Genomic DNA, 26,316 nt, shown 5'->3' on the forward strand with positions numbered 1-26,316 from the left:
AGGCTACAAGTGTTGGTTCATTAGCATGCAAGAGTCACGGATGACCTTTGCAGCATCAGGAACACACAGATATGGAAATCCTGACGAGCGAGGCTAAGCAGTCTCAGAAGTCTCCCTCGAGCACAACACGCCTTGGGTTAAATATATCAAGAAAAAAGATGCTCGCCAGACTCATTAATAATTAAAGGACTCAAACTTTATGTTTGTGCATGAGAATAGCTGAATTTTATTGCACCAACCAACTAACTCATCCTTACTACATTGCACATGTAATGCACTAGGTTTATAGACTTTAGATTTGCTAGATAGATTTGCTTTGTAGAATTCAACTAATCTTGCGTACCAGTATAGATTTATTCATTGCTAGAGACTCAAAGCACTTTTGTACGTCGCTCTGGATAAGGGCGTCTGCTAAATGCCGCAAATGTAAATGTATAGACAACTAAAACATGGTTTAAATTCGTCCTCTGGAATGAAATTGTTTGTTTGTTTTGGTCCAACCCTGTGTTCTCATTTAATGCCAAATGCATCAACAAGCCTCGGGGGGTTACCACTGTTCCTTCTTCGGATCACTTTGATACATTCTGATCACTGCAGTTTTGGAGATGCTCTGTCCCAGTCGTCTAGATGTCACAATTTGGCCCTCGTCAAACTCAAATTTTTCCTGCTTCTAACACGTCAACTTTGAGGACAAATTGTTCACTTGCTGCCTAATATATTCCACACACTAACAAGAGCAATGATAAAGAGATAATCAGTGTTATTCACTACACCAGTCATAATGTTAAAATGTCATAATGTAGTGAAAAGAAAAGCCCGCTCAAATTCTGATTTAGAGTTTGCTGTTTGGCAAAGCGGCTCTCACATGGTCTGAGCACTAAAACACTCTGTTTCTAGAAAAAGATTATTCACCACAGGGTTTATTTCCATCAATCAGCCTCATGATGATGTTGTTGTTTGTAATGAGCGCAAACATCTCCTCCTCCACACATGCTGTTATACGTGCGAAAGAAGCAAAAGCTGCATTCCTTCAGTTTCTGAATGAAAATGAAAAAGCACGTTTGTCAATCGCTGCGTTTGGAATGCAGCAATTCTGACTCAGGAAGTCAGGACTTATGGAGGAAAAGCTTTAAAGCTGCTCCTGCTTGATTAATGAAATCTTATGCTGTGGCATTACGGTGTCCCTTCTTCAGAACGCCGAGGCTCAGACCTGTTCCAGCATGAGTTAAGATTGGATCGGACGAACTACAGTGTCCTGTCGGGATTAGAGTCTGATCTCACGCATGCTCATGGACAAAAGTATTGGGACACCTGACTTTTTCAGCCATGTGTGATCCTTCCCCAAACTGTTACCACTCCTGTGCTTAACCAAGAGACCCTGTGCACAAAGCCAGCTCCGTGAAGATACGCTCTACACAGGTTGGAGTGAAAGATCTACCGTAGCCTGACTGCACCCGGGTCTCCTCACCCTATACCAGTACCTGACTTTTCCAACGTCCCTGTAGCTGAATGAACACAAGCACAGTCTAAAATCTCGTGGAACCTCTTTCCAGGAAAGTAGAGGATATTGTTCCGTTTAAATTGAATAATGATTGATAATGAAAATGTGATTTGATGTGAATAATGTGATTTCAAACCGCTATCGTGATAGCTATCGTGAAAGCTCGTACTGCCTTTTGCTTCAATACTTTGCAGCATTACAGTGCAATAAATACTATCATAATGTAGTGCAGTAGGATTTTGTTTTCTGTCAGAGTTTGAACTGTGGGTTGGGGACACCTGCACAATTTCCCAAATAGGAATTTAATGCTGAAAGGTATTTCCTTCTCTCTCTCTTTTTTTCCTAGACTGAGGTTAGAAATGACTTGTTTTCTTTGAAGGCAGCGTATTAGATTTATGCAGTACAGATGCATGTCGTTAGTAACAATCGTCATTTCATCAGAGAGAGAGAGAGAGAGAGAAAGCTGCAGGCTAGATCTGTAATCCGTATCTTGTTACCCCCGATAGAATCTGTAAGAGTGAATGGGAAAGTTTATAGGACTGTGGTGAGACCTGTGCTGTTGTATGGTTTAAAGACAGTGGCATTAAGTAAAAGGCAGGAGGTGAAACTAGGGGTAGCAGAGCTGAAGATGTTGAGGTTTTCGTTGGGAGTGACGGGATTAGAAATGAGTTTATTAGAGGGACAGTGCATGTAGGATGTTTTGGGGACAATGTGAGAGAGGCCCAATTGAGATGGTTTGGACATGTGCAGAGGAGGGACATGGGGTACATCGGTAGGAGAATGCTGAGGATGGAGCCACCAGGAAGGAGAAAAAGAGGAAGGCCAAAATGTATGTGATTTGTAATTGTATGAGCTTCACGACTGACAAACTAATATTCAAGTAAGTGATTTTATTAAATGAAAGACGTAAGGGGGATTAATTAAAGTTTAGGTGTGTGTGTGTGTGTGTGTGTGTGTGTGTGTGTGTGTGTGTGTGTGTGTGTGTGTGTATTTGTTTGTAATACCACATTAGAGTCTAGAAGTCTCTCAAAGGAGAACCCTTCCTCATCTGTGTGGTCCATATTCAACATAGATTCATAATATACACACTGTATAGACAAAAGTTTGTGGACACCTGACCATAAGATTTGTACACTGCATGTCCAAAAAAAACCCCCACACTCTTGTATTTTGTTGGACCTCCTTTAGAGTTGATTATGGCACTTATTCACCGTGGCATCGTTTCATTAAGCTTCCAGAGTTGCGGTAATTTTTTACTAAGATCTTTTTGAGTTGAACTGTTCTTAACCCAAGTTTAGTAGTTTCAGCAATCTCCTTACATGTTTGCTTTGCTTGATGCATACCAATAATTTGACCCTTCTGAAACATATTCACATCTTTTTCACAGGCCGTGTCTTCCGACTTGGTTGTTTAAGAAATGAGAAGCTGCTCAGTGCATCAGTTAGAGCTTAATAACTTCTTTCCAGCTGAAACATAATCATCCATGCAGTGAAATATCCAATGGGAGGGTCCTACCTATTTGCTTAGTTAAATCCATGTGGTGACTCTTTTTTTAATTTTATTTTACCAGGCAGTGTATTTGCTTTTTGAACATCCTGTTCCACATTGAATCCCCTTTTGCTGTTACCTCCACTCTTCTGGGAAGATGTTCCTCTAGATTATAGTGTGCACGTCTAAAGATTTGTGCACATTCAGCTACAAGGGTGTTAGTAAAGGCAGGTATTGATGTAGGTGAGGAGACCTGGTGCGTTCCAGTTCATCCCAAAGGTGTTCAATATGGTTGAGGTCAGAGCTCTATAGCAGGCCACTGAAGATCTTCCACTTCAAACCAACGATATTCTATGCAATTGTGTATAGAAGAATCACATATAATCCCTTAAAGACAAAACAGTAAAACGTTTTATTATTTCAAAGATTTCTCTCTGGTTCCACAGAAAGATGCACTGAAGTAACTTGTGATTTCAGCCTACAAAAACAAGGAATTATGACTGTCACGAAATTGTAAGTGTACAATATCATATAATCACTCTGACCATCAGCGCTTTTCATGTCACTTTCTTTATTCTTGTATCCTGCGGTGAAAGGCAATAACGGCGTTTTAACCACCCACCCCGAGTCTCGCTGTCTCTGTTCTCACTCTGCAGATCTGCTGATTTAATGCAGTCGCTTCTCCTCCGTCGGCGAAATTTCCCATTTGTGTTTTTTTATTTATTTTTTATTAGCTTTCACATATTACAGCTTTGTGGCCCGTCATCTCTGTGCAGTCCCTCATCACGGAGTATTTGACGAGCCGGCATTTGGACCGTTTACAAACGGAATCTATTGGGCTTTTGTTCATTTCGCTGTAGCATGTAACTAGCAGCTGGGGTCAGACACCCACCAAACACTGTGTGTGCAAGAGTTTATGTTCTGCTCTGCCACCATACGATTGGCACATTGCAGATAACGTTCACATCAAACAGCACTATGAGAGGAAATTGAGACGATCTCAGTGGCTTCGGCCTGTTATAGGCCGTGTTTGAGGCTGCTTTGTATTTTAGGAGCTCCTGATAACCTGGGATTTTTAACACACAGCATGGTGCGAAAAACAACAAACATTCAGTGGGATGGAGTGTTGCAGGCGGACCCTGCACGATGAGAAGAGACGGCAAGGTGAACGCTCGAATTATCCCTCTTTCAGGGCGCAGCTACCGATTATTTCAGTAACATTAAATAAAGTATTATTAGTATCGATATTAGTATATTAATATATATATATCAGGGTCTCTTAAAACGTACAAGTGATTTGTTTTCATCCCGTTTAGTGCATTTAATTGCCGTTTTACATCCAAATGCAAATATATATATATAAAAGGGAAAAAAAAAAAAGTTATAAAAATCTATTCCAATTGCTTTAAAGAAGGTCCATGCACTGTACGGCATCTTCTTTGTTTTAGTTTGAAATGATTCCAACTTTCGGTTGTGTTCTTTGGCCTGAATCTTCTCCTCGCTGTTTTCTCTCCGTTCCTCTATTTTTCATTCTACAGCGTCCTCTGTGTTACCTGTCCAGGGGTCTCATTTATAAACGTCACGTCGTGCGCACGTGATCCAGAGTTTACTTACATGTGTGTTGGTTATTAAAGTGTAAAGTGGCACAACCATTTCATGGAAAGTGCCGTATGCAAAGGTTGTGCTCTCTCTCTCTCTCTCTCGCTCTCTCGCTCTCTCTCCCTCTCTCTTTTTCTACCCCTCATTTCCTTTTACTCTCTCTCTCTTTTGCTCTGTCCCACATGCACACACTTTTCCTCTTTTCTCTCATTCAATCATGCTCCTTCTCTCTCCCCCTTTCTCTCTTTCTCATTCTCTCTGAGTCTCTCTTTCTCTTTCACTCTCCCCCTCATTCTCTCTGGCTCTCTCTCTTTCCCCTCATTCAATCTTACCCAGTCTCTCTGCCTCACTCTCTCTGTCTCCTCATTCTCTCCCTCCCTCTTTCTCTTTTTCACTCCTCTTTCTTCCTCTGTCTTTCCTTCCTTCCCCTCTCTACCTCAGCGTGTGTGGGTGTGTGTCTCCAGAGCAGTCAGATAAAAATCCAAGTCCTTCGTCATATTTCGCATATTTCCCACGGCTCTCTCTGCACTTCCCCTTATACCTGCTCCACTACCCTTTGAAGCTCTTGTGCTTTAACTGCTCATTCTGCATGAACTCTCTCACCTGCACACGTCGGTGTGACGGATCTCCATCCAGCACGTTTCACACCGCCTCCGTAATCCCGCTCCGAGTAGCGGAAAAGCCCGCTTTCAACTCTTTTACGCTACACTGTATTATCCCTTTAAGTGTTAAGGGGAAAAGAGTGAAATTTACACAATCACTTTGCACAGCAGGTGATCACATAGTGTGTGTGTGAGTGTGTGAGTGTGTGTGTGTGTGTGTGTGTGTGTGTGTGTGTGTGTGTGTGTGTGTGTGTGTGTGTGTGTGTGTGTGTGTGTGTGTGTAATTGTTCACCTGGGATTGGATAGAGAGCAGCTTGCAGTAAAGTTCACCTTATTACGATATGGTTGCATTCTAGTTGCCTGGTTGCCATAGCAACATGATTGACGGTTTTCAGTGAGAGTGACGTGTGTGTGTGTGTGTGTGTGTGTGTGTGTGTGTTTGTGTGTGTCTGACCTCCGAGGGGAATGTGTTCACATTAGCGTGTATATACACACACACACACACACACACACACACACACACACACACACACACACACACACACAGATATAGAGCTATTTTCTAATTCTGGCATCCTTTATATACAGCTGTGTGTGTGTGTGTGTGTGTGTGTGTGTGTGTGTGTGTGTGTGTGTGTGTGTGTGTGTGTCTTGCCATGTTGAGCAATGTGTGCATTCCTCAAGTGCATCAATGACCTCCATTACAAATACCTGTGCAGCTGTGTTTGTGTGTTGTGTGTGTGTGTGTGTGTGTGTGTGTGTGTGTGTGTGTGTGTGTGTGTGTGTGTGTGTGTGTGTGTGTGTGTGTGTATGTGTGTGTGTGTGTGTGTTGCGTGGGTCATTCTGCTACAGCACTACACTTTTCCCCTTGGGGGTCCGACCACCATCATCATCATCATCATCATCATTAGCATCAATGCTAGAATGATGTTTACCAACCCAGCGTGTGTGTGTGTGTGTGTGTGTGTGTGTGTGTGTGTGTGTGTGTGTGTGTGTGTGTGTGTGTGTGTGTGTGTGTGCGTCTGGTAAACATGTAGTTAGTACATTAAGAAAGAAGATTGACTGTAATGACTTATTGATACCAGGAGGCTGTCTGTCAAATCCTAAATCTCTCCTTCTTCAGGACGAAATGAAAGTGTTTCAGTGCTTCTCGTGTGCAATCTCATACAGATTAAAGTATGGACTCAGAACTGAACGTTCTTTTACAAAGGCAAACACTAAGAGATCTGATGCTTGAAATGCCAGTTCGTCTCTCTGTGTGAAAAGAGAACGAATTGCCGTTTGATTTCTTTGTTCATTCCTTTTCCATAATTCATTTAGTGTTTTACTCCGGTGCAGAAAGTGCTGAGAAACGCACATTCCGGATTGAAATCCAGTCGTACTCAAAGAGCGTGAACTGCCCTCATCTCACTGCAACAACAATGCAATTCAATTCCATTCACTTTTATTTGTAGTGCACTTTTAACAATGGACATTGTCCCAAAGCAGCCTTGCAGAGATGAATAGGTTATCGAATTTATACACGAGTGCGTGTACACAGTAGAGACAAAAGTATTGGGACACCCGACTTTTCAAGGCGTATGTGGTCCTTTCCCAAACATGTTATCACAGGGAGGCACACAGTTGTATAGGAGGTTTTCGGATAAAATTTTTCCTTCATTTCGAAAACTTGAAGACCCGAACCTGTTCAGCGTGACCCTGTGCACAAAGCGAGCTTGATGAAGACATTGTTACACAGGTTGGAGAGGAAGATCTTGAGTGGCCTGCTATAGAACTCTGACCCCAACCCTATTGAACACCTTTGGGATGAATTGGAACACTGACTGCACCGCAGGCCTCCTCACCTCAGCTACATCAGTACCTGCCTTTACACCCTTGTGGCCCAGAAGAGTGGAGGCTATGATTCAATTTAAATTGGTAATACATATTTATAGCATTTATCAAATCACATGCCATTTCCTTCAATATCACATGCCATTTCCTTCAATATTATTATAAAGGTAGGAATTCCATGCTTACAGGTATTTCCTAATTTCGAAGTACAGATACGTGTTGCCTTCCTGAACAACAATCATCTCCACAAGCACACTCCAGGATCTAGCGGAACGCCTTCCCCAGTAGAGTGGAGGTTAATTATAAGAGCGAATGGAGACTGAACGTGGAACGGTATGCTCAGAAACATGTACGGATCTTAAGTCTATACAGCGTCAGCCTCATAAAAAGCCGTCGCGCTACGTCACCGACGCCTCAAAACTCATTTCTAGCACTCGCAAGCCGGATAATAGTTCTGTTTCTTCCTGTGTATCGACAGTCAACCTTTTCTTCATTGCGTTGCTAACACCTGCTTTCAGCCCGAATGTGTAACTAGTGGAAAATCAACAGCGAGCGGGAGTGAGATGTGTAATATTATCGCTGCACCGGGAGCACACTCAGGAGTATGAGCTTTATTTCACTCGCACATGCGAAGCAGAAAGGCTGTGTGATGTGCTCAACACAGCCGAAGGCTTTTAATTGCTCCTTTGTTCGTGTAGCAGCTGTTGCCATGGCACCTTTGAGGCTCTCAGGGTAGCGCTGTCTCTCTCAAACACACACACACACACACAAACACACACACATATACACACACGTATACACAGTTGGGTTAGAAACCGGTTTGGTTAAGGTTTGATTAAACACGCATGCAGCCAGAGGGAGAACATTTGCATTTGACGTGAGACACTAAACACCATCGTACGTTAACACGCTTCTGGCATGAGTGTGTGTGTGTTTTTTTGGGGTTTTTTTTGTGTGTGTGTGGGGAGACGTGTGTGGAAGGTTGATCTCCTGATCCACTCGCTTTGATAGAGATGTTGCGCTGCATGCTGATATTTTATTCATGCCGTCTGAGAAAGCTGCAGGCCAGAGCGCCGTGCGAAGGAGCGCTCCGAATAAATTCTGACTTCTCCACTTTCTCTTCATCTCATACACGCATATATACACACTCTTGCGCGCGCGCACACACACACACACACACACACACACACACACACACACACACACACACACACACACACACATTCGCACAATTACCGTAGAGAGAGAGAGAGAGTAAAAGAGAAGAGGCAAAAGTCAAAGCAAAGCCCCCATGAGGAGTTCCCTTTCAGACAGAAAAAAAATACTCAATGAAGTGTGTGTGTGTGTGTGTGTGTGTGTGTGTGTGTGTGTGTGTGTGTGTGTGTGTGTGTGTGTGTGTGTGTTTTGTTTTGTTTTTAAATAAGGCTAATCTGATTAAGTGTTTATGTGTGTGTTCTAACAGGAGGTATGTGCGATTAGCAGCCACGCAGGTGAGATCGCAAGCTCCGTAGTGCAGGAACCTGTTCTTCACCCGCACTGACTTCAGCCCAGCAGGTAGGAGTGCGTCTGTGTGCCTTCTGTCGACACAATCAGTTTCAGCGCGTACACAAGCAAGGATTCAGATTCACCCCGAATCACTGGCGTGTTGTCTTTTAGAATGAACATGAAATCTTCATAACATGTTTTTTTTTTTTTTTTATCTGCTTTGTATTTCATTTTTAAAGTAGTTTAAAGTATTTTTGTAATGATGCATGTATGCCTTTTTTTTTTATGTCTCCAACTTTACCCACAATTCAATGTGGCTAGTTTTCACTACTTTCTAGTCTACTTTCTAAGCTAATATTTCAAAATGGAAATTGGATAGTGTAAAAAAAATTACAATTGCAATAATAACCAGCCTCATATAGCCACAATAACCATCATCATCATCATCTTAAAGGTATTTATAGCTACAATAACCATAATCATCATCATCGTCGTCATAAAGGTATTAATTGCTACAATAACCATAATCATCATCATCATCATCATCATTACCATCCAAAGGTAATAATAGCTACAATTAATATCATCATCAGCATAATAAAAGAAATATCTTTAATACTCATCATCATAAAGGTAATACTATTTATAATAAACATCATCATTATAAAGGTAATAATGGCTATAATAAACATCATCTTCATCATTATAAAAGTAAATATAGACAGAAAAACAGTCATCATCATCATCATAAGACAAAAAAATGTGGAACAGCTGGATAATTATTTAAAGGTTGCAGTAATGCAGTGTGTGTGTGTGTGTGTGTGTGTGTGTGTGTGTGTGTGTGTGTACGGGACGCTGTGGCAACGAGCATGACAGTAATGTGTATCGATCAGAGTAAGAGCACCACTAAATGGATTAACGGTTGTAAAGTGTGATATTTAATTTTGCGCGGCGTTAATGCTTCAGGCGTCGTATTGGAAATCAGTTTGTGACTCTTTGTGTGTTTGTGTTACTTTTCCTCAGCGCAGCTCTCGTGTTACTCCCGCTGGAGCACACGCAGGAGTGTGATATCAGAACGAGTATGTAAACGGAAATACATGGCACTCGGAGCACACTAGACGAATCAGGCTGCACGGGCGAACTCTTGAGACGCCGCTGAGAAACTGTTTCTCTTGTATTTGCTTTCACACATTATTACTTCGCCTGAAACAGCAGAGGTGTGAAATCCCACGCAGCTCGTACCGAGTCGCCTCCGAGAGGCCTTTGCAGACTCGTTTTCTGGGGGCAAAAACTTCCAGACGTCGCATCCTCCGTCTATCATTACGCTGTATGTCTGAATCGGTGCCGTCTTTCAGTGTAGCGTGATGCCCTTTTAGCTCTCACGTTCACTTTAGTACGGTGCAGCATGAAGAAAAAGGCTTTGTGGAATATAACCGGGGAAGTTCGATGCATTCGTTGCTGCATGATTTGTCTACAACGATGATTATAATTGAGCAGTCTGTGACCGGGAAGTGACGAGCCCCTGATGATGTCTGCTCTGTGCAGACGTCTGTTTCCTATTCGAACAAAGAGATCTGGCTTGTTTGCTGTCTCATTTTTAGAGGCATGAAGATAAAGCTCATTTTAAAAAGAAATAAATAAAAAAAAAAAGGATGCGTGTTCGAGAAAGGATATGGTTTCTGGACATATGGGTGTCTCTCTCAGTGCCTGCATGGTCCTGAACTAAAACATCCAATAATCTCTCTAAATGGATACTACAGTATGGACAAAAGTTTGTGGACACCTAAGAATGAGATTCATATAAGTGCTTTTTGAACTCAATGCTGAACAGTAATGAAGTGCATGGAATTTGTTACTGTTCTTAAGTACCGTTCTTAAGCTTTATTGCGTACTTTACTGAAGTATTTCCTTTTGGGGAGACTTGTAGTGGATCGTGGATGAAAACGTCACTGGTCAATGGCCCTGTTTTGTGCACCAACAGTTTAGTTCAGCACCAGTTCAACAGCAAGCAGAACATTTTGAGAGGAATAAATGATGAGAAACTCCTGACACATCAACTGAGTTGATTAAGCAAAAGTCTTGTGGCAAAAATGATATTAGGAACATCATAGCCTTAATGGATTCTGAAGTACATTTCAAGGCAAATACTTTTGTACTTCTACTTAAGTGAAAGTTTAAAGGAAGCACTTTTACTTGTACCGGGGTCATATTTTGCCTACTGTATCTCTACTGTGTCTTAACTACATGGTCTGTGTACTTCATCCACCACTGCTTCCACATTTAGTTTCCTTTCAGTGTCCTTTAGTTTCCTCCACTAGATGTTGGTGCATTTTGATGCGTCTATTGCTCTATGATGGTCTACCGCTAGTACTGCTAATACGACGAGGAGATTTGACCAGTCCGTGACTGGGATGTACAGTAAAGATCTAGTCATTGGTTGGTAAATGAGTGCCGGTGATGGGTTGGGCAGTTTGCTATTCTACATTTCGCAGGGATTTTCTTTCACACACTGTAGAGCTGCTATACCACACTGTGGTGCAGTTAGTCATTGCGCAATGATGTGGCGAGAGGAGCTAATCAAAACCTTTCGTATCGACACTTTTGCGTTTTGCTAACCTAGAAGTATTCTGGTGCCAGGGCAGATCTTCAGAAATGGGGATACCCAGGAACCTGAAGCTGGACACACACTCTTTTTCAGTAATGTTGATGTAGATAGGGAAGTGTGTGCTACCGTTCGATTTTTTTGAGAGGTCCACAATGATCTCTCTGAACTGTTTGCCATTGTGATTAGCGAGAGAGAGAGAGAGAGAGAGAGAGAGAGAGAGAGAAGAGAGAGAAGAGAGAGAGAGAGAGAGTGTGTGTGTGTGTGTGTGTGTGCGTGCTTGTGTGCGTGTACGTGTGTTTATTAACCGTGCCGTACTGCATCACCAGTAGCACAGGAAGTTACTGAAGCGTGATAGGGAAAGCTGGTGCAAAAATGCTGCCCCACACGCACGCACGCACACACGCTCGCACGCGCACACACACACACACACACACACACACACACACACACACATATACATAATCCTCACCACACACTACATTTTCGTTCTTAGTTAATCTTTCGAACAGCATTTAGAATATAAGTATGAAACGCAGCTTTACACATAAAGACCCTCTCACCTGCCTCTGTGTTTTCATGCCATGTTTTTTAGTGCAGCTTCTCCTTGAAGGCACTTCCTCTTCTGTGGGTTAGCCTTAAAGGTTATTGTGTTTTTTCACACACACGCTCCCATGAACATAGACACACACACACACACACACACACACACACACACACACACACACACACACACACACACACACACACTCATGAACATAGACACAGTGGCTGCTTTCAGCTCACATGCTTCACCAGCAATACTCCAGTAAATAAGTGATGATTGAGCAGTCACATGAATAAAACAAGGCTAGGACTCTGTCTGTCTGTCTGTCTGTCTGTCTGTCTGTCTGTCTGTCTGTCTGTCTGTCTGTCTGTCTGTCTGTCTGTCTGTCTGTCTGTCTGTCTGTCTGTTATACATTTATAATGCTATTGAAATTGCCACTAATGTAATTGTAACTCATGCCTAAGAAACTACAGTTGACTATCAGGTAATTGAACAAACAAACGAATGAGGGAGGGATAAAAGGCAGGAACAAAGAATTGAAGGAGGGAAAAAGAGAGAAGTGATGTAACGAGTGGAAGTAGGGGACGAAGGATTAAACATTTTAAATTGCCAATATATTTAGTGACGTCACAGATATGGGGATATGCTTCGAACTTTGTGGTTTTATAGTTTGGAGAAAAACTACGGCTGCTGCTGTCGATTATTTTAGTAATCGAGTATTCTAATGATTATTCCATTGATTAATCAAGCAAATGGAAAAGAAGTGCTTTTTTCTTTTTTTAAAGGGCAAAACTAAATAAGAGAGAGAGAAAAAGGCAGGTTTCTTTAAATGAGCAAGTCATTTGTTTTCATTTTCAGAAAAAAATACATATTTATTGGTAAAATTGCATAAAAGAAAATGGGTGAAAACTAAACCCATTTAGTTCATTTAATAGCCATATTACATCAAAATACCAATATGGTTGCATTCAGAAAGTCGTTTGATTTAACCTTATGTATTAGTTTGAAAGGATCCCAAACTTTCTGCTGTTTTCTTCGACCTGAATCTTCTCCTCGCTGTTTTCTTGCCATTCCTCCATTTTTCATTCTGCAGCGTGTTTCGTGTTTACCAGTCCAGCGCGCTCCAGACTTTAGCGGGTGGTGCTTCAGTGATAATGGTCCGCGGGACACACAGTGCTCTGTTAAATGGACTAAGCGAAGCAATTTACGTAACAGCCCTAGCATGATGGTCAGGTGTCCACGAACTGTTGGCCATCTAGGGTTTTGGTGATATGAGACACGATCTAACCTGTCATGAAGCTTGAAGTATTGTGCAATAATGAAGTGGCCAGTACGTGATCATGCACAAGGTGGTTTTAAAAAGTTCCGAGACCTGCTCTGTTTACAAGAAAGTACTAAATTGATCTATATTTACACATAATCACCTTCAAATAGTCCCCTTGCACAGAAATACAGTGATCCCAGCATTCCTGCCAATTTGTCCCAGAAGCGTGTCAAGCACCTTCCGGGTTTCGTTCTGGATCTTTTCAACGGTGTCAATTCGGTGACCGTTGAGCCGAATCTTTATCCAGAAGAGGGTGAAGTCCGACATTTTCGAGGGTTCAGCTCATCGTAGGTCTTCCAGATCTCTCACGCCTTCTAGTTCTTCGGCTCTTAAAGCGCTCGTCTTAAAGAGCTGTGGAGGAAATTTAGTCCACTCATGAACCGTCTTTTTAAGGTCATGCCACAGCATCTCAATAGGTTTCAGTTCAGGACTTTGACTAGGCCACTCCAAAGTCTTCATTTTGTTTTTCTGTCTAAGACCAGCACACTACAGGAAACGGCCTTGGATGTACACTTGTATGAATACACACACGCAGGTTTTAGTTAGTGCCAATGTAATGGTTATGACTAACACGGAAGAAACTGAGTAACATGTTGAGTAATGATTCTGAATATTTTCTTGGCCGAATGTCTCGCAGTTTCTGTTGTTCTGCTCGAGACAGAACGGCGAACTTCAAACAGCGACAAACCAGCACCAAAAAATTCCTCTCCATCCCGACCCACTTGTACAGCTTTCCTGGATGACTATCAAAATACTTTTTTTATTTCATCAGAAGACCAAGAGCCAACTTAAAAAAAAAAAAAAGAAGAGATGGTTTATTGCGTGCATGAAACTCTACCCTGGACGTTCTGTACTCTGAAAAAAAGTTGGACACGTCAGGCTATTTTTATTGTTGCTGTGCAATAGGACGCACACGAGACAATATTGATAATGTCCAAGTTTAAGTTAGAAGAAAAACATTTGCAAGGAGAGAACATCATAATCTAAGGGACAGACGTTGAGCACCGTGAATCCCAATAACCTAGAAATCACATTCGTTTGGATTCATCTTACATCATGTCCCTGTCAACAAATAATTATATGAAAAAACATGAAAATAGAAAATTTTTCATTCATGTCAGAAACACAAGAGTGAATGCATTTGCAAATATACATCTTGTATAAAGTGGTATGAAAAAACATTCTCGGATAAAGTTATCAATCCGCAATAATTGTTGGTAATTTAGTGTAATTTAGAAAGATGTGTTTAGTCAAGTATATAAAAATGATCTGAGCACGAGTAGAAACACGTTTTAAAATATGAGAACAATGAAGTAGCTCATTATTATAATCTTGGGAAAAAAAACATTACTCAAGGATTCTTTGGATGATTAATGGGTCTAGGAGTTTGAAGGTCCTTTAGTTAAAGTTAAACCATTAGGCTAAGGACAAAGCGCACTTTAGGGAAAGCCCCAAAAATGTTTACGAAAAAAAAGGTAAAATATTGGCGGTATTAGTGTGTTTACATGTAAAGTGTAACCTGTTATATAGAATATATGATGCTTGGATGCGGAATTTTTGTACCACCACATCCATAGACTTGACTAAAGCGCGTTCTTTTAGCATCAATCACTGCTGCTACGTGAATATGATGCATCACAACGCTACGGAGACCGAGGCGTGTCCTGAGACTCACATCGAATACAGATTAACATGGCAGAGGTAGAGCTGCATGTTTCTGGAGACAGAACAGGAAACTGATGTCTGTTTTGTTTTCTTTTCTTTTGTTGCACTACGAAGGCCAGTTTGTGAAAGGGCCATGTGATAGAAGTGAGAAGGCACTTAAGTAAATACATGATTTGCTGTCTGTCTGAACCAAGGAAATAAAAGCTAACTGTCTGTACCATATTGAATTCAAAAGATGCACATCTATATATACAGGGTTATTAAAAAAAAGAATTAACCGATATCATGACGCACTGCTTTAGTTCTCAAGCACAGTCATGGAATGAGTCAGTGACTATTTAAGAGAAATGATCTAAGTTGATTGTGAGTATAATACTTGGGACTTGGCTGGAGTTTGTATTACTATTTCTTAATAAAATATTGCGTAATGAAATCAGTTCATTCTTTTTGAATAACCCTGTATATTGATATATAGATATTGTTACGACTGCTACACACTGTGCTGTTACAGTCACCCTTTAAACACAAGCTACTACTGAGCATGCTTTTGTGTGCGTGTAAGAGAATGTGTATGGTAATAAAGTGTGATGAGGGTGAAGGTAATAAGAAAAATGTCCAGGAGCACAAAGTAACACCGCATATGTGCATTTCAAACATTTAGAAGCAATCATTTGAACTCATTTACACTTTTCTGCAGTTACAGTACTTTCTATCCACAACTGTTAAGTGTATAAATTCACAACTCATAGGAAAGTGCTCCTCTGTCTCCAGGTCATCAGTCGAACACTGACAGCACACTCTCTTCTTTAAGACACTGTGTCTGTTTGTGTCAGTCCTTTTTTGGCCATGCTGTAAATTCTGAGCCTGTATTTTGTAGGGATCTGTATCTGTTTTGTATCTCTGACACTGGAGAGGTCATTTGCCATCCCGTTCTTTCAGTTTAGCTCTAAATTATTGTAAAAAGCACAGACACAAAAGGCTCATTAAAATAACACACAAAAAAAAAAAAAAATAATAATAATATATATATATATATATATATATATATATATATATATATATATATATATATATATATATATAAGAGGCGAAATTAAAACCTTGAACACAACACACATTTATTTTACGATGTCCTTTCTCTATTCAGATATATACAAAATTATAAACTTCACCGGAAAATGTTTTTAATCACAAAACCAAAAAAAACACAAATCAGCACACCTTCTCTTTTTAGCGCCCACCTGAGTTTGGTCGCAGACCGGCACGCTTTTCCCTGGCGTTCGCCCGAGTGCACTTGCCGGCCGGCACGTCTTCTTTCAGCGATCCTTCCACTCGTCTCTGCTTGGTGACTTTCTCTCTTTCTTGTCGTCGCCGGACTGAAACAGAGGGCACCGATTAGTCTTTTCAGCTGCAGGTGTTTCTTACCGCTCGTTTCATCCAGCTCTGCACTCTACTTGTGCTCCACTGGCACTTACCCTCAACGACCGACTCAGGTCAGGGAACCGTTAGGCCTAAGCAATGACACCCCACCCCCACCCCTCCAACGGCGTCATGAGACGCAGAAGGTGGTGGTGGAAAGTGCTCGCAGATTCCGAGGAACGGGTGGGTGCGTGTTTGGTTTTGGGAAGGCCAGTGGAGAAGGAGAGGGGGAAAGAGAGAGAGGGAGACAAGCTGCCTGTTCCTGGGTACACTTCCATAAAGAGGTGTGGCAGACGATGGACTGCCAGTTTTTGCCGCTGGTCCCATCTCGCCCTACAGGACGCAGCTGGCAGCTGCAGCACTCCTCCTTGGCCTGGTCCCACTGCCTCCACACCGAAGTCTCCCTGGTGTCATACCTCTCCTCCAGCATGGTGTTTTGGCACCACTGTAACAAATCCCACTGGTTCCACGCTGGAAGAAGGAGAGACAGGCAATAGTTTACCAAGCAGAGCTCTTTTTATTTACTTTAGTTTTTACCTTCGCAATTTCCTCTCCAGTACTCATGCAGGGGTTTACCCACACCCTCGCGTTTCAGGACGCCGACTTCTGCCGGTGGCCACTCGCAGATCGTCCCGTCTTCCTCCGGTGTCTGCCCGTCTCACTTGCGGATCGGCACGATTTCTCTCTTTAGCATTGCCGTCCGGCACGTCTTTCCTTCGCTCGTCTCTGTTTGGTTGCTCTCTCACTGAGGCTGGTGCCTCCTCTTTTTATTGGCGTTGCCGGACTGAAACAGAGCTCTCTGATTAGTCTCATCAGCTGCAGGTGTTTCTTACCGCTTGTTCCGTCTGGCTCCGCCCTACACTTGCGCACCGCTGGCACAATGATCTTGGCTGTTTTACGTATTTCTGCATACTTTAACAAATGTCTTCATTCCTTCCATCATATTCATTCACTCCCTCGATATATAAGCAACGCTAGCGCTATGGATTCTTTAGCGTTTTCATGCATATATCCAGTACGGAGTGAGTAGCCACAGTGACATTGCACTAACTCTAGTTTTTTTTTATTTTATACCCCTGCCATTGTTGTGCATGTTTTCAAGATAAATAACAAAATAAAAAATGCACTCAAAGTGCGAGGCGATAACAAACTTGCGGTCTGTCATTTAATACGCTCCTAAGGGAAATCAGATTTTGAACTATGTTCAGCATGTTAAAAGAATTGCAACTGAAAGCGCTGTAGTGAAAAATTCCAGGACATATACATAAACTGTTACACTCCTAATGATATACAATATAAATATATATGTATGATTTATTCTAATATGAGGTTTAACCGGGTTTTGGACTTGTGGCAGCAGCAGACAGCGGGGACCAGATTTAACAAGATGGATTTTGATAAACAGAAATCTGAGTCATTTTGCTGTTCATGGGTTAGTTGGTGCTCCTCTTTGAACTGTCAGAATATTTGGACAGAAACAAACGGCCAAAGTTGCATCTGTGACCGGGGACGATTTACTCGGGTGATCAGAAATAGCAAAGAAGCTGTTCCTGCTTTCTCATGCAATGTGTCCAGTGCCAGAGCTGAGCCACCTGCAGCACTGCTATTCAACCCAGTGTAATGTAGAGTACGTTTTACAGCACTGTTTTCCCCAAGTCAAGTTCAACCTCGTCTTTCTCTTTCCGTCTTTTTCTCAACTCTTTCTCTCTCTCTTTCTTAGGGTCACTGTCTGTGTCTATCTGCCTGTCTCTGTTCTCTCCATATCAATCTTTCATCTCTTCCTTCCTCTCTCTCTATCTCTCTCTCTGTCTTTCTGTCTCACTGTCTGTCTCTCTCATTCACCCCCTCTCTCTTTTTCTCCATCTTTCACTTTTTTCCTTTTTTTGTCTAGCGCTCTCTTTTTTTTTTATCTCTGTCTGTCTTATTCTATATCTCTCTCTTTCTTTGTTTCACATTCTTTCTCACTTTCTCTTTCGCTTTCCATCTCTTTTCTATCTCTCTCTCCTTTGCACACTCTCGCGCTCTCTCTCTCTCTCTCTCTCTCTCTCTCTCTCTTTCTCTCTCTCTCTCTCTCTGTGTATAATAAGCCTGCTGTCATGTACTCTATAGTTGTATAACATTTACTATAACAGTGATTTCCCTGCATGTGTGGGACGTATGAAAAATAATAAATGTAGTAAATATTAATGATGAGTATTAATACCAAATCACACAACATGCAGTGCAGGTATTTAACAGAACGCCACTGTAAATGTGTTGTTAATCAGGCAGACTTTATAAGCACAGCGCAAAGGCTTTACAACCATTTCCATTTCTTACTGCTATTAAAGCCTCGCTTAAAAAAGAAAAAACCTTCAGAAGACAAATGGCAACCATAATCTGCAGCAAATTTTGTACAAGAGACATTAATGTGACATTATATTTACTTATGCACCTCGTCTCTTTATTTTGCAGCAGCAGACGATCGTGCAAATTTTACGGCTGAATATTTTCCATGACATTGGCCATCCATTATTCAGTCCAAGGTTACACCCTCCTCGCGCAAACACCCGGCCGAGCGCTCCGGTTTGCTCCGCCTCATCTTTTATTCAGCACACGGCCATTTCAATTAATACTAATCTGATGTTCTGGAGTACTGCTTTTTGTAACGGTGTTCTGAGACGCTTTAATTACTGTCAGACGAAACCTTTTTTTTGGGGGGGTGCCTTTCTGAGTAAACTCCACATGAACCAATTTATACATAGTTTTGTTAGGACAAGTTGGAAAATGAAATCTGGGTCTTTGGGTCGTTGAGCATCGCATTCGTTTACGGTTTTTGATTCGCGATTGAAAAGCAAAAACGCAAATTCAGACGTCTATTTTTATTTTTTGAAAAGCAGAAAAAAAGAAGCAGAAAACTTTTTATTGCACACAAAATAAGAGAAAATGACTTTATAAATTTTCTCCATGATCCATATTCGATTTCAAAGTGGATAATATTTTCAATCCATTATTCTAACCTGGAAGTAAAATGTCACTGGTGTCATTGGTGGGGGGTTTTGTATTGATTGATTGATTGATTTATTTTTTTATATGAATAATTTTTTTTTAGGAAGAAAAGTCCACTCTGGATACATTTGTACAAATGCTAAATAATTGTATACAAACTAGAACAACAGATATAGAGCTCACAGACATTCTAGTACACCATGAAGCAGGGTGGTGCAGGAAAGCGTCGGCCACCAATGAGTTTTCGAAGATTTACACGTCGTGATCCATATGAGCATGAGCAAGAGAGGCCAGAATGTTAGATAAAGCACTTAATGAAACAGCATTTGTTTGAGTACCACACACCAAAATAAGTTAACTGATTAAAAAAAAAAATACTTAAAAATAAATAAATGTTTACATAATGAGATATATTTTAAAAAATGTTATGGGGGTGCGCTAATTAATGTTAAATTGCGAATAATGTTTTGTTGAAAAAAAAAAAAAAAAACATGGGTTAAAAACATCAAAGATAAAATATTTTATTAACTAAATATAATACATAAACATTATATATATATATATATATATATATATATATATATATATATATATATATATATATATATATATATATATATATATATATATATATACAGTACAGACCAAAAGTTTGGACACACCTTCTCATTCAAAGAGTTTTCTTTATTTTCATGACTATGAAAATTGTAGATTCACACTGAAGGCATCAAAACTATGAATTAACACATGTGAAATTATATATGGAATTATATACATAACAAAAAAGTGTGAAACAACTGAAAAATGTCATATTCTAGGTTCTTCAAAGTAGCCACCTTTTGCTTTGATTACTGCTTTGCACACTCTTGGCATTCTTTCGATGAGCTTCAAGAGGTAGTCACCTGAAATGGTCTTCCAACAGTCTTGAAGGAGTTCCCCGGGAGATGCTTGGCACTTGTTGGCCCTTTTGCTTTCACTCTGCGGTCCAGCTCACCCCTAAACCATCTCGATTGGGTTCAGGTCCGGTGACTGTGGAGGCCTGGTCATCTGTCGCAGCACCCCATCACTCTCCTTCTTGGTCAAATAGCCCTTGATGCCTTCAGTGTGACTCTACAATTTTCATAGTCATGAAAATAAAGAAAACTCTTTGAATGAGAAGGTGTGTCCAAACTTTTGGTCTGTACTGTATATAAAGCCGATAGTTACAATATAGTTCTATTTGCCTTAACTTAATATAATTAGCATAATATGATTGTTTTTTATTAATATCAGTGGCTGTTTGACACATTTTGTATCAGGGGTTTCCTGCCCCATGTCTCTATCATCTAAAAAAGAAAGCAGTTTATAAACATAGTTATGTACATTAAATTAATGTACATAAAATGTACATTACATTGGTCCGAGTGCTTTGCGTTTGTTGACTCCTTTATTATAAAAGTGAAAATTTCATGACAAAAACGAACGCAACATACCTGGACCATCGTTGTCGAGAAATGGATTGCAATATTGATTTGTCACCAAATCTTACAGGATGATCTTGAAATTTCCATTTCCAATTTTCCAATCACGTTGCACCAGAAGCGTCCATAAACTCGTGCACAGACAGGTCAATAGCTTCAGCTTTAACGTTCACTTCAAACACCAGGAGGTGGGAGAAAAAAATGTGATCTCAGTGACCTTGAAACCGTGACACGGTGGTTGGATCCAGATGGGATCCTTTTTCCTGACACTCTCGGGACTTTCACACACGAGCGTCTATAAAAAGTGGCACGTATGGAAACACCTGGTCGAGAAGAGGCGTCAGAGGAGACCAGCCAGACTGGTCTGAACTGACAGGAAATATAACTCAAGTAGCCACTCTTTACAACCGTGCTGTGCAGAAAAAGCATGAACTACTCCCCTGACCTGGCCTGGGGGAGATTATGGGAAATATCTGTGGGAAAAACATGGGAACATAATTCCAGCATGTTGGAAAAAACCTATTTCGAGCCATTATAACCTCTTGGATGCATCTTAGCCATCTTGGTTTGATGAATTGGGGATTACTTTTTAACTGATCTAATTTTGTCCTCAAAGCCGATGTGTTAGAAGCAGGAAAAATGGGTTAAGATTCGAGCGAGTTTGAGAAGGGCCAATTTGTGATGTCTAGACGACTGGCTCAGAGCATCTCCAGAACTGCAGTTGTTGTGGGCTGTTCAAAGTCTGCAGTGATCAGTATCTATCAAATTGCTCCAAGGAAGGAACAGTGGTGAACCAGCGACAGGGTCGTGGGCAGCTGAGGCCCATTGGCGCACGTGGGGAGAGAAGACTGGTCCGTGTGGTGCGATCCAACAGACGAACTCCTGTAGCTTACATTGCTGAAGAAGTTAATGCTGTTAATGTTCAACGGGTTCAGGACTGTTTTGGCAGCAAAAGGGGGACCAACACAGTATTAGACAGGTGCATTGTCATTCTGGAACACGTTTGGATCTCACAGTTCAAGTAAAGAGAAAATGTATTGCACCCCAAGACGTCCTATAAGATTGTGTGCCTCTGACTTTGTGGTAACTGTTTGGGGAAGTAATGAACATGGCTAAAAAGGGGAGGTGTCCCAATACTTTTGGTAATTTTCTTCACAAATATATAGTTAAGTCTAAATAGGCAAAGAAAAAACTTTTGGTACATGTTCTGTTTGCTGTGAGTGCATTAGTTTGCATATATAATTGAGGGTGTTTGTACGTCCCAGTGGCCTGTACCCACAGTTGTGTGTGTGTGTGTGTGTGTGTGCGCGCAAGTGTGTTGTCAGGGTGATGAATGTTTGGCCAGGCTACAGTGAACAAGAGCCTCTGGCGTTGCTACAGTGATGGACGAGGGCCACCAGGACTGTGGACCTTCTTGCTGTGCCAGTCATAACCTTGTGCCACACACACACACACACACACACACACACACACACACACAGGCTTTCTATCTATCTATCTCTTTCTTTTTTTTGGACTGCCATGTATAATAATAACGCACAATAAGAAAAATGTTTTTATACTAAGTGTTTTCGCAGCACAGCTCATTGTTATGCACCAAATCAAATCAAACCAAGTGTAGAAAACGAATATAACTGTGACACTTTCTTGTTCTTTACTATATTTTTTTTCGCAAATTGTTTTAAATAAAAGCACCATAGTCTTCTCACACCCATTAAATTAAAAAAAGTCCCTAAAGTTTTACCTTTGACTAGATAAATGTCGCGTGAGAGGTGTCTGGAAACTGTCCCCGGCTCCCACGAGGGAGAAACAGACAAAAGAGAATGAGGAGAGGCAAGGAGGAGAGCAGGAAGAAATAAAAAGAAAGCTGAACGTTTTTTTTTGTTTATTTCTCTCTTGTCAGCGGTGGAGCAGCAGACAACCTGGTTTCAAGCAGAGCCGCTTTACTGAGAGAGAGAGAGAGAGAGAGAGAGAGAGAGAGAGAGAGAGAGAGAGAGAGAGAGAGAGAGACGTGTGTACTAGAAAAGACACTGATAAAAAACAGGAAGAATGAGTTTGGAGATGAAAAAACCCCAGACTGTGATTTATGGCTGTTTTTTCTTTTTTCTTTTTTTATCCTGTTCCTGAGCGTGAGCTTTTTACGAACAGCTCAGATTATACTTTGCTTTTTCACCCGAACGCAACACGACCGCCACGTCTCTTTTTTCCCCTCCCCTCGGAACACACACGCGCCCAGCGATTCAGAACGAGTGGATAATCAGCCTCACGCAGCTCGTGATCAAAGCGCCGAGACGGACGTTTTTTGCGTGCAGGTTGTGTTTTTCGTTCCTCCTAAAGCCCCTGCTTTATCGTTTGACCAGCATTCACAATCACTTCTCATCACAGCATAGCTGCTGAGTCTTATTTTATCCATTTTTTTATTGAAACAGTTTTGATAATCATCCAACAGTGGCATGATGGGACAGCGGGATGCACTGGGACTTCCCAGCTCCAAGCTTCGGAAACACCCGGAAAGGTTAATCGAGCATTTCTAACGCTTCCCTGGTATTTGTTTTACCCCGCAGGTGTGAAGATGAGGAAGTTTGCGTACTGTAAAGTGGTCCTGGCGACGTCTCTGGTTTGGGTGATGCTGGATATGTTCATCCTTCTCTATTTCAGCGAGTGTAACAAGTGCGACGAAAAGAAAGAGAGAGGACTCCCAGGGAGAGAAGGTGCGTATATCATTGCATTTACATTGCATTTACGGCAGAGGCCCTTATCTGGAGCGACTTATATGCATCTCATTCAACCGAGGAGCTGTGGGGGTTGAGGGCCTTACACAGGGGCCCAAGAGTAGCAGCATGGTGTGGCTTTGATTTGGACTTATGACCTTCAGAGCCACAGTACAAGGACCACTAAACTACAACCAGTGGTGGACTATAATTTGTTACTGTACTTAAGTAGCTTTTTCACATATCTGCACTTTACTTTCCATTTGCATTTGGAGAGACCTTTACTTTAACTTCACTACATTTCAAAGTCAAATATTTTACATTTCTACATTTCGCTAAATCAGTCATCCTATTTATTTACGATTGAGCAAGGCCCTTAACCCTCTATGCTCCGGGGGTCCCTTACGAGGGAAATATCAAGGTCTGTGACATCGGAGTGACGTGGGGCCGCCTTCCCGTGGGCTCACCACCTGCAGGAGGGACCGTAAGGGACGGTGCTGTGAGGATTGGGCAGCAGTCGAAGGCGGGGTATGCCTGCTTAGACTGCTGCCCCCGCGACCCGAATTACGGATAAGCGGGAGAAAATGAATGAATGAATGAATGAATAAAAACGATCAAGCTTGCAGCGAGCCACCAATCAAGGTAGAGCGCACGCTCAGTTTTGAACTTGTTTTGATTGGTGGTATCTGCTCAGCACCGACATACATTTCAGCTTCAGTTAAACAGCAAGCAGAACATCTTGAGAGGAATAAATGATCGAAGAAATTCCTGATTTCAACTTGCCACAGCACCTGTGACCTTATTTGCACGATTATTATTTTTTTTTAAGTCATTGAAAAGATTTTGGGCTCATTTGAATTTATATCAATCAGTGTTTGACTCATTTATATCATTCTATTAATTGATCGGTGTGCAAAGAGTCTTTTCACGTTAGCTGAGTTGATTAAGCAAAAGTTTAATGACAAAAATGATACAGTGCAGCTGAAAAGTATTCACAGCGCTTCACTTTTTCCACATTTTGTTATGTTACAGCTTTATTCCAAAATGGATTCAATTCATTATTTTCCTTAAAATTCTAAATAAAAATAAAAAAATACCCCATAATGACAACATGAAAAAAGTGTATTTGAAACTTTTTGGAAACCTTTGATCAATACTTTGTTGAAGCATCTTTGGCACCAATTGCAGCCTCAAGTCTTTTTGAGTTTGATGCTACAAGCTTGGCACACCTGTTTTTGGGCAGTTTCTCCCATTCTTCTTTGCAGAACCACACAAACTCCATCAGGTTGGATGGGGAGCGTCGGTGCACAGTTATTTTCAGATCTCTCCAGAGATGTTCAATCGGGTTCTAGTCTGGGCTCTGGCTGGGCCTCTCAACGACATTCACATAGTCATCCCGTAGCCACTCCTGTGTTATCTTGGCTCTGTGCTTAGGGTCGTTGTCCTGTTGGAAGATGAACGGTTGGCCAGTCTGAAGTCCAGAGCACTCTAGAGCAGGGTTTCTTTAAGGACATCTCTGTACATTGTTGCATTGCTCTTTTCCTCGATCCTGACCAGTCTCCCGGTTTCTGCCCTGTAAAACATTTTCGCAGCATGATGCTGCCACCACCATGCTTCTCTGTAGGGATGGTATTGGCCAGGTGATAAGTGGTACCTGGTTTTCTCCAGACATGAAACCTGGTATTCAGGCCAAAGAGTTCAATCTTTGTTTCTCATAGTCTGAGAGTCCTTCAGGTGCCTTTTGGCAAAAAAAGGTCTACAGACAATTCCTTGGACTTCATGGCTTGGTTTGTGCTCTGACATGCACTGTTAACTGTGGAACCTTCTATAGACAGGTGTGCGCCTTTCCTAATCATGTCCAATCAACTGAATTTACCACAGGTGGTCTCCAATCAAGTTGTAGAAACATATTAAGGTTGATCAGTGGAAACGGGATGCACCTGAGCTCAATTTGGAGTGTCATGGCAAAGGCTGGGAATACACAATGTACTTATATACATGTGATTATTATTTTTTTGCACTGATGTGAGAGGAAAAACCAATTGATTGGCCCAAAGATCTAGTAAAAAAAAAGAACTTGCTGCTAATTGGCAGAGTTCCTCTGCTACCATGGAAAGGTCAAACCACTTTTCATCTAGCAGGGGAGAGAAGACGTATCCGTGTAATATCTTCCAGTTATATTACCTCTGCTATTCGCAGGACCTGCTGTCCAAATCTATTACAAAGTCAAGACCTACTGTAAGTCAAAATGGGATCCTTTGAGCAGCATTCCATGGTAAATCCTGTATGATTTTATTTGAATTAGAATTGTTTAAGAAAAAAACCTGCCCAATGAAGATGATACCCCTGTACCAATGCTCAGGCCATGGTAACACAAATAAACCATGCTGAGCAGAAAAGCATCTCAGAAGATGCTAACATGAAGATGGATGGGCTACAGGAGCCGAACACCACACTGGTTTCCACCAAGTACAGAAAATCGATTATCTAGTGGACTACAACTGTCTGGTGTCTTCTGATTTGTCAAGTCAAGTCAAGTTTATTTGTATAGCGCTTTTCACAACAGACATTGTCTCAAAGCAGCTTTACAGAAAACAACAGTGAAGGCGAATGGTGTGCGTTTGTCCCTGATGAGCAAGCCGTGGTGACAGTGGCAAGGAAAAACTCCCTTAGATGATATGAGGAAGAAACCTTGAGTGGAACCAGACTCAAAGGGGAACCCATCCTCATATGGGTGACATCAAGAGTTTGATCATAAATCTTTCAACAATACAGAACACTGGAGAGAGAGAACTAACATGAGTACTGGAGTATAAGATTATAAGTGAATGTTCTTTCTACAGTCTTTGGTATAAAAAGCTCAACATTTGTGATCATCATAGATCCAGCATCAGCTTCTCCATGCCGGGGCCTTTAAACACTCGGCATCTACTTCTCCATGATCATCCATAGGTCCATAATCTTCACGAGGTGGGACGTGACTGGAGCTGGCCAAACCTCAGGATGCCTCGGGATGGGGAGAGAAAGAGAAGCAGTGGAGAGGAATTAGCGTAGCTGCTGTTCATGATATTAACAGCACAAGTTGATAATGT

General features: G+C 41.5%; 1 protein-coding gene across 2 annotated transcripts in view; it reads left to right on the forward strand.

Moving 5' to 3' along the window:
* galnt1 (UDP-N-acetyl-alpha-D-galactosamine:polypeptide N-acetylgalactosaminyltransferase 1) overlaps nucleotides 1–26,316 on the forward strand; it is a 125,677-nt gene that overhangs the window by 34,912 nt on the left and 64,449 nt on the right. The window contains exons 2-3 of one of the 2 annotated variants that reach the window (XM_083529960.1): nucleotides 8,486–8,577; nucleotides 23,078–23,224. In XM_083529960.1, coding sequence (XP_083386086.1) covers nucleotides 23,086–23,224 — 139 coding nt within the window. In that variant the 5' untranslated portion in view covers nucleotides 8,486–8,577; nucleotides 23,078–23,085. The remainder of the gene's footprint in view (nucleotides 1–8,485; nucleotides 8,578–23,077; nucleotides 23,225–26,316) is intronic. The other variant, XM_083529961.1, reaches the window with a different exon arrangement.

Source organism: Silurus aristotelis (genome assembly GCF_946808225.1).
Source record: "Silurus aristotelis genome assembly, chromosome: 25".
NCBI lineage: Eukaryota > Metazoa > Chordata > Actinopteri > Siluriformes > Siluridae > Silurus > Silurus aristotelis.